We start from the raw sequence: 9,331 nt of genomic DNA, 5'->3' as shown, positions 1-9,331 counted from the left end.
GGCGCCCTCGGAATTTCCCAAGGAGAGTTGACCTGGCTCACCCTCCCATGCGAGCAAGCCATCCCCTCCCCCTATAAATAACCCCTCCACTCACCAAGCAAGGGGATCCGATCTTTATGTATCGTTACCCTGCCCGATTTCATGAGCCTCCACTGCAACTCATCACCCCCTACTTTTACTGCTGAATACTATACCTAGGACGTCATTGTCTAGCTTGGTCTCTACCTTTGCTGGCAACGATACCCCCTATAGTGAGCTTTACCCCTCTCAAGGGTACATATTGTAACACCCTCCCTTGTATCCATCCAAGAGAGTTGTTTGCAAAGCGGATTAGAGACTAACGTTAACGTGTGAAATTCTCATTTAGTAAAAGCTTTTTCATTTAATATCAATTAGAAAAGCTTGCTTAGAAACTGACTTGGAGAAATAAAACAGCAAGAAAATTCAAAAAGGCTTTTGCTGCGAAATTCTGATTTTTTCCGAAAATGATCTGTCTTGAAAATATTACAAAAAAATCCGAGTACAAAAATTTACAAAAATCTTCTTTGCTACTAAGAAACTAGACATCTGGGGCTTCGCGTACATATAAATTATACGCGAATCGGAGGTCTCTAGCCCCACGAAACAGAACTCGCAAGTTCCTCAAAAATTCAGTGTATTTTCCAAAAACCTCCTGACTGGTAAAATTTATAATAATTCGAGTTTTCAAAATTTCATTGTAAGGGTTACATAATCTGAAAGTACACAGCTGGGGCTTTGCATCCATATAAAATATACCTAATCGGAGGTCCGTAGCCCCAGAACGACAACTCGCAAAGTGCTCGCAAATCCGTTTAAAAATCAGCATATAATAAAATGTTCAGAGATTACTTTCGCACACATTTCAGAATTTTTCCAATGTTACCAACTGATCATAAAGGTCTTAAAAATAGAAACAAAATCATAATCCAACTGTAATCAAAGCTACTCAATTGAATACAATCATCCATCAAACATCAGCAACAACAATAGTCCATACAACAGCAAATAACAGCAAATATCCAATTAAACATGTCTTCAAATGCTCTTCCGTCCTCCTGCCATTTTGTAAAAATAGCAGCCCCAAAGGGGTGAGAAGAATCCCAGTAGTGTGGCAACAAAACCAATAATGCAACAGTATTAAACTAGGCACAAAATTATAAACAGTCGCTACAAACATTAAATCCTTTTCATCATAGTTCCTTTTCATCATATATCATATTGTGTATATAACGCCTTCTTCACGCTCATAGCACCGTCGTGCGCGTGCATACACAGTGGGAATTCCATGCAACGGCACCCTCATTTATTGAATCCCACTGTGACCTATGCAGACGGATGCCAAGTGTCCCATACCCTGGTACCGAGGGATGCCTAAATGATGCGTGCTCAGTCACATGATCCTGTATATAACTATTCTAAATTGCAAGGCTAACATGAATTTGGTACATGCATGCCATGCTATGCTGTCACACACGAACAGAAAGACAAATGCGGTATGATGTACGGTGCATGCATATATCATCATTTCATAATATATACCTCATGTACATTGGATGCCATACTGCCAAGCCATTCTTTCTTTTCATAACTGAATTTCCATAATCATAACATTTCCATAGGTAGAATAATTCATCATTTATGGCAGAATAATCATAAGGCACATGTGAGCAACAATTCACAATTCATACACTAATTAATAGTCACATCAGGTAATACCACCTAACACATACCTCGTACGTCGAAACTTACTTTACCGATTCACAATGAAACAGTCCAACGTCTCAAGTATTTTTCGCACCTAATATATAGTATAATAAATCAGTGTACATTCAATTTATTCAACAAAACCCAAGCTTAAAGTCCCTATAATATTCGGCCATAATGTTCCTTTTCTAAAAATTATTTTTGACTCCAATTTAACCTTTAGATACTTTTAACAGTGAAAAAAATTCTTTTAATGACTCCACTAAACAGAATCGGTATTTTATGCTTCCTATGGAAAAATTTCTAACTTTTATTTTAATAATATACAACAGCCCCCTTCTAAAATAAACAGTGAAAAATCCTAGTACTCACATTTTATATAGGTTCGGTTTTTTAACATATATAAGGTCTCAAATAATTTCTTTCAATTTTTCTTCTCCTATTGATACATGGTGCGCTATTAAATATATAATAAGATGTTTAAAAATATTTTCCAGCAAACGGAGAGCATAACAACCATTCTTCAGCAACGTTTTCTCAAGAAAATAATTTATTATAAGGCTTACTAATACAGAATCGGTTTTAACATATAGAGTTTATGACAATTCATTCAAATTTATATAGCTCAACAAGACTAAAGGGCGTGAAGGAGGACCTAGACCCATTCTGTATTATAGTTTTTAGTTAAGACTTAGTTCACAATAAAATTTACCAATTCAGAATTTATTTTACCAAGACCAAACATCATGAATACGTATTTCCAATTTATTTTCTTCACACTTTTAGAGAGGGGTCCAAGGTACTCAAGATGGGAAAATAACAAGACTAAAAATAATAAGAACAAATTCCTAATCATGCTTCACGACTGAACAGAGAAGGGAAAAGAAGTTTTTGGGCTTTACCTCTCTTGCCAGCACACAAAGAAACCGAACTGGGTAAGGAGTAGCACCTTGACTTCCCAAGTTCTAATACAACAACAAGTTCAGCCCTTTAAAGCTGTTGACTGCGCGCACAGGGAAAGGGAAAAAATGTGCTGGAGTTGGAACCTACATGCAAGGGGACGCTTTCATCAAACGATCAAGGTAGGGAACATCGAGGAGAAGGAACGTTCACTATACCTTCCTAGGCTGAAACAGCTCGGCTGAACAGTGAGTAAATTGATTCCTTGTTGCTACTTGTTCTCAACAGTCCACGGTCTCAAAGTGAAAGGGAGTGAGGGTAGCATAAAATTTTTTGTTTTTTCTTTAGAGTATCTCAAAGCTTCTCTCGGTCATGAGGAAACAAAGGAAGAGGATGATTTTTCCTTTGATGCTACTAGTCACTAAGGTTCCGATTTGTATAAAAGGAAAAAGAGAGGATGAAGTGGTGGAACTAGGTTCACACTTAACAAAGAGATTCTTGGGTCTAAGGTCCTGGTCATTCAGCGCTTGAAGATAAAGAATTGAGGCATATATGACTGATTTAAAACCAGCACAGAATCAGAAAAATAATCTTTAAGTTATTCCTCCCTTGGAGCGCACAAGGGGTGTAAGATGGTGTGGCATTTTTGTCCAATGAAACTACATGCAATGCTGGCCACTTTCAACAATTTGCTGCATGTAGTAAGGCTGAGTTTATTTGGATAGTCCAACAAGTAACTAAGTTGCTTTTTTGGTGTATCCTATGCGTAGAAAAGAAAGGTGACAAGAGAGAGAACTGCTTTGTGTCATAACAATTAGCTTTAGTCAGAATTTTCTGGTCACAAGTCTACATCCTCGGCGCACATAGAAGAAAGATATAAGGTGGCTGAAGTGTGTTGCCATGTGGGGATTTCATCCCAAAGATAAGTTGACACGTAGGATTCTTATAGTGTGGTGAGGATAGGAAATATTTTGGGCTGAACCCAATTGCTCCCCAAGAGCCTTGGGCCTTCGGCCAAGCCATGAAATGGAGGTCCAAAAATCTAACCCAATGGTTCTACTACTACATGTACTTATCCATTCTATAGTTAGTTCTCCTGTCATCTAGTTATCCTTAGACGTTCTAGGTGTTACATTTAATTTGCTCCTATACTTTCTAATTAAGGTTTCATACGTCTAAAATAATTCCTTACTTATTACTAATATTCAATAATTTCCTAACTTAATATTAATTCCCCATTAGTAGCCATGAAATTCGAAATTAGCATAATCATCAGTATTAGTTTTCCTAATTTCGAGGGATGTTACACATATATTGGGTTTGCAGCTCTCAACGGTACAGAACCATTTGTTTATTCTCATAATACACATTTGTGCATTCTTTTTACTATTGGTGATATGTTACAAAAGTTTCTGTTTCCACTTCATAGATGTCATAAATTTCTTCCACTTTGCAGGACATGACATACCAGGAACTTCTGATGATTCTGGGATTGATAATATGCCGAAACATCATAGGCCATATACAAAATTATCTAATGTAAGTAAAGGAGAATATTTTGGTTGCTTTCATTAATTTATGGTGTTGTATTTTTTATTTTATTTTTGGGCCTGAGTGACTTTTATGTCAAGTTATCAACCATTATAAATATTTTTTTCCATCCAGAATTTCCTTTTTTCCCAACCAGTTCATAGAAATCTATCTAATCCGGCTCGAGTATTGTGGGATCCATATAGGGACCAGCTCTAGAGTAACCATTTTTTTCTATTTACAAGGCTCACAAGCTTCTGGTTAAGGGAACAAACTTCTTATTACTTGAATCAATTCTTGGGTTAAAATGTCATTTTCTCATTGTTGGTGAATGTTAGTCATTCAAGATATTGACTTTGAATGATTTTAGAGCCATTACTTCCTTATTTTTGAACAGTAGGTTCTTAAAGGGACATATAGTGAAAGTAGTATCTAATTTAAAGTTTTCCAGGTTGAAGAAAAGCTGATAAACTGCAGTCCAGCAACCAAACATTCTATCAAATCCCGAATAAAAGCATTTCTTCCTGAAGAGATATACAGAAAGAAGGGTAGACATAAGAGAAGCTCAACCTGTCCTGTAAAGTCACAACTAACACGTGTCGATTCAGTTCATCACTTGGAGGTTGATCCACTTAGTGAACTGTTATTAACTGTTGAGAGTCCTGAACCAGTTCTGGAAACCTTTCAAAACCATCTTGCTGCGGGCACATTGGATGTATTGTCACCAGTTTTCTCTGAGAAACCAATTACCAACCATGACAAATGTGTAGACTGTGGTACAATGTTTTCTAGTGACAATTTGGAACATTGCAAGACTCATAAACATCATAAGCAATGTACAGATACCAAAAACTTGAGCTCTTCTGATCAAGGTGTGCCAGAAGAGAAGTTGATGAATGCAAAGATTCTTACAACTGATGCTTCACCCCATCTTTTCAAGGATTTTCTTGATGCTCTTGATGTAATCAACACAAACAAGGATTTTCTATTAAAATATATACAGGATCCAGGTTCTCCTTTGCCATTCAACATTCATAATCAACCGTCTTTTGGTAGTAAATCAAGACGAGCCAAATCTATCTCATTTCCTGTATCTGGTTCATCATCAGGAAGCAAAGATCCTGAGCCAGGCCAACTCATAAACAAGATGGTAGATGACTGGTTCAATGCAAAAGGGGAGGAGACACAGTTACAACTTCAAAGTCAGATGCAAAACGTATCCATGTCTCAGTCTTCAGGTTCTTCACAAAAAGTTGATCAATTCCTCAATCAAGAGAAAGAATGGACTAAAAGAGATTCTAATTCTTCAACAGTTTCGTCCCAGGTTCCCAACCATGTAAAAGCTAAGCATTTCAAGGATTTTAGAAAGAAGTTAAAGCATATAATTGAAGAAAGCAAAAATGAGAAGCATCGCATTACCAAGGATGCGATACTTGACAAAATTCCTCATGGAAATAGGCTTTCCAAGAATGTAAGGAAGTATATCCATGACAAATCCAAAGACCCCACAATTAATGAAGAAGGAAAAGACAGTGCCACAAGTGGTTATGGTACTCGTTTCTCTAATTCCTTCAACAAGCGTCAACTATCAGCCATGAGGACTTCATCTCTAAAAGAATCAGTTGGTAGATATTCTCAGCTGTATGAGACATGTTTCAACAGTGAAGTCAAGTTTCCAAAAATTGATAGCTTAAGATTGAGAACAGAAGAGAGAAGTTCAATACTAAAGACCCCAAAATCCTTTAAAAGGTTTCTTTCGTTACCTAATCTAAAATCTTACTTCCAGCAGAGTGAAGAGCCTCCTGTTCTTTTATCTCCCCAGGATTCAATAAGGAAATATGGAGATAGAACCACAAACACAAGTGTTACCGATCAGCAGAGGAGGATTGGCGCTAATGAAGACTCAGAGAGTCAAATTTTGCCACCTACACTTGCTGATAACACAAATCAAGAAAGCACCTTGAATGCTGACAAAAAGCAACTTTTTCTCAGAAGTGCTTCTAAATCAGGGTTAAATGTTGATGATGAGGCAAAGGCAGATAAAATCATAGGAATTGATGGTTTAGAAAACTTGAGAGACAGTGGTCAACCTGTTTGCAATGAACAGGATGCTGGACCTGCAACAGAATCTGCTACTATGCTAGTTGAAGCAAACTCAGTGTTCTCTTCTGACAGCTTCCTAGATGATACATTTGAATTTGAGACGTTAAACGAACTTGAAGGTATATTATATTTGGTCCTTTTATACTTGAAAGTTGCAATATATCATCCCTAACACAATCAAAGTTTTATGTCAATTGTGTGTGCATGTTTGTGTGTGTGTGTGAACACACTCTTGTCTAATATTTTTTTTTTTGGTAGTCTTCTTGTCTAATATTTTAATTGCATGAACAAGTTGTGTTAGTATATAATGGATGGTGTGGTTTTCATATTCAAAGTGGAAGAATTTCAGCATAAAAGTGTAAGTCATACACTTGTCTTGGAGCTTGAATGAAATTTTATTTTGTATTTGTTGGATTCTGTCATATTCACCAATGTTATATATTTTTTTAAAATTTTATTTTTATCTTTTTTTACTCAATTCTTTTGTATTTTTCATTTGGGTTCATCTGACACTGATCCCAACTAGTTTAGGATAAAAATGTTGTTGTTGATGTTGATCTGTTGGATTCTATCCTTACCAATGTGTGGTTACCAATGTGGAAGAAGTCATATACTTGTCCTATTATACATGGTATACTTGAAATGCTTAAAAATTATAGCTTTAACTTAATGTTTTGGTGAATGGCCAGCTTAGTTTTAAAGGAATTGTTCATTTCTTTTCAAAAATTAAAACTATAAAATTCCTATATAAACTTACAACCTGAACGTAGTTACATGGCTTGTCTTGTTGATTCTTCTTAAATTGATTCTAAAATCAACCTGTTACTCTCACCATGGTTCTTGTTTTAATTGGTCCCTCTAATAATGATGGTTGTACAGAAACAATTTCAGAATTAAAGCCAGGGCCGGATGATGGATTGGATAATATGGCTGAGCAACAAGAGGAGGTGGTTGAGAATGGAGAGAATTTTCAGAACCTTGGAACTCTAAGCAAACGCTTCAACTATGAAATTCCATGTATTGAAGTGGATACAAGTAATGAAGCTGCATTTAATTATGTTAGAAAGGTTTTGGAGCTCTCTAGTTTCACTGGCAATCAATCCCTTGGGATATGGTATTCTGATGACCAACCAGTTGATCCTTCAGTGTATGAAGAATTGGAAGGTTGCTTGCTTCTGGATCCTGATTGCTCTGGTAATTGTGATGAAGGTGGACAATGTAATCATCTACTTCTTTTTGATATAATCAATGAGGGATTGTTGGAGATTTTTGGGAGATCATACAACTATTATCCCAGACCCTTGTCTTCGCTCTGCCATGTTCATCCATTGCCAGCAGGAGACAATGTTCTCCATAAAGTATGGACACTTATTAGCTGGTATCTGAACTCAACATCTGAGGTTTACCCTTCATTGGATTACTATGTGAGCAGAGATCTAGCAAAAAATGATGGGTGGATGAATCTTCAATTTGATTCTGAATTTGTGGGGCTTGAGCTAGATGACTTTATTTTTTATGATCTTTTGGAGGAAATTATCTGCACTTGACATAAGTTTTGCTTGATATTCTCCTTCATATTCTACTACTACTCATAAAATTTTCAATTTTGATTTTGAAAGCTAATGTAGCTTTGGAGTCAATATTCAAGGAAATACATCTGTAGATTAATCATGCATGTTGTACAGCTGGATAGTTTTTTTTTTTTTTTTTTTTTTTGTGTGGAAACAAAAGGAAAGTAAAGGACAAAACAGCAAAACTAAAACACACTAGGAACAAGCCTAGGCCAGTGAACTCCCATTTGGACACTCAGCACGCGGTGCAAACCACCAGATGGAGGATCATCAAACAACAGATAGGCCAAGAAAAATTGCTGGCGTACGCTGCCAGCCAGTCCGCCACACCGTTACCCTCACGGTGGATGTGCGAAATCTTAACATTCCAATCTTTGGCAAGCAATATCCTGATGCGAAGAATCAAACCATACGAAGGATGGGATGAACTGTATTCCCTCAAGGTGAGCTGCTGAGCTAATTGAGAATCTCCTTCCAGCCAAACATTTCTAAATCCTTTGAACCAAGCAACCTCCAAACCTACAAGGATCGCCCAAAGCTCTGCGTTCAAAGCCGTATGTACCACTTTCCAAATTTTTAAGAATCCCGTTATCATGTCCCCGGAGCTGTCTCGAAGAACTCCCTCACAGCCAGAACTAAAACCATTAGTAGAGCTGGCCCCGTCAATGTTAATCTTAATCCAATCCAAAGGTGGAAAAGTCCAAACAATAAGACTCTCCCTTCTGCTACGCTGGTTGACCCCGTTACTGATAGCATCTCCCTGGCCAACAAAACGCTATCCTTATAACCCAAAGTTGCTTGCGCAATGCCCTCTGCATTATTCTTTGTACCATATCAAATTCCATATCAGTGCATTAGAATATAATTATTTATATTAATGACAGTAGTTTGTATGGAAGTTTTTTTAACACTAACATAATGTGAAGAAGGGCTTGTTAATAGGCTGATGTCCTATGACGAGAGAACCATTTCTTGTTCCTCTACCGTAGTTAAGCAGGGACCCATGGAGGGGTCACCCCCACGTGAGAGGAAAAATACTTTTGGAATCTTGTAGTGCTGAAAATTAGGTACATTTTTTTTTGTTAAGTGAAAATTAGGTACATTATTTACTAAGAAAGTAACTTATTTATTTTAGAGTAAATACCCTTTTTGGTCCCTGGCAATATCCACGAACCCCTTATTGGTCCCTAGCAATAAAAAAGGGACATAGTGGTCCCTTAAATTATAAAAAATCGACCGCGTTAGTCATTCTGTTAAATCCCATCCAACAGCCCAACTAACGGTGCACACTTGGCACGTTAGTTTGCTGACGCGGATTTGAGTGGTCCACCATGGATGTTGAGACAACGACGTTTTGAAAATCAGTTGCATCTCCATGGTCGTGTGGACACCTGACCTAGCATCAGTTGCATCTCCAACGCCTTTATTGGTCCCTGACAAAAACCACGAGGCCTTTTTTGGTCCCTTACTAAAGAAAAACAGGGACATGAAATCAGAGGATT

General features: G+C 37.2%; 1 protein-coding gene across 1 annotated transcript; it reads left to right on the top strand.

Moving 5' to 3' along the window:
- Positions 1-3,872: 3,872 nt before the first annotated feature.
- Positions 3,873-7,805, top strand: LOC133315570 (protein TRM32-like). The gene is made up of 4 exons (XM_061517210.1): positions 3,873-3,960; positions 4,082-4,164; positions 4,607-6,377; positions 7,138-7,805. The coding sequence occupies exons 1-4, from the start codon at positions 3,873-3,875 to the stop codon at positions 7,803-7,805; spliced, it is 2,610 nt and encodes an 869-aa protein (XP_061373194.1).
- The last annotated feature ends 1,526 nt before the right edge of the window (positions 7,806-9,331 follow it).

This window comes from Gastrolobium bilobum, unplaced genomic scaffold (assembly GCF_033153095.1).
Source record: "Gastrolobium bilobum isolate Gb01-03AN ecotype WA unplaced genomic scaffold, APGP_CSIRO_Gbil_v1 utg1777, whole genome shotgun sequence".
NCBI lineage: Eukaryota > Viridiplantae > Streptophyta > Magnoliopsida > Fabales > Fabaceae > Gastrolobium > Gastrolobium bilobum.
This window is presented reverse-complemented; position numbering and strand designations above follow the sequence as displayed.

Bases quoted from the DNA above. Each gene is read 5' to 3' on its own strand.
- LOC133315570 (XM_061517210.1), top strand. From the start codon at position 3,873: ATGAAATTCGAAATTAGCATAATCATCAGTATTAGTTTTCCTAATTTC. The intron at 3,961-4,081 runs GTACAGAACCAT...TCCACTTTGCAG, and splicing joins TGGGTTTGCAGCTCTCAACG to GACATGACATACCAGGAACT. The intron at 4,165-4,606 runs GTAAGTAAAGGA...AAAGTTTTCCAG, and splicing joins CATATACAAAATTATCTAAT to GTTGAAGAAAAGCTGATAAA.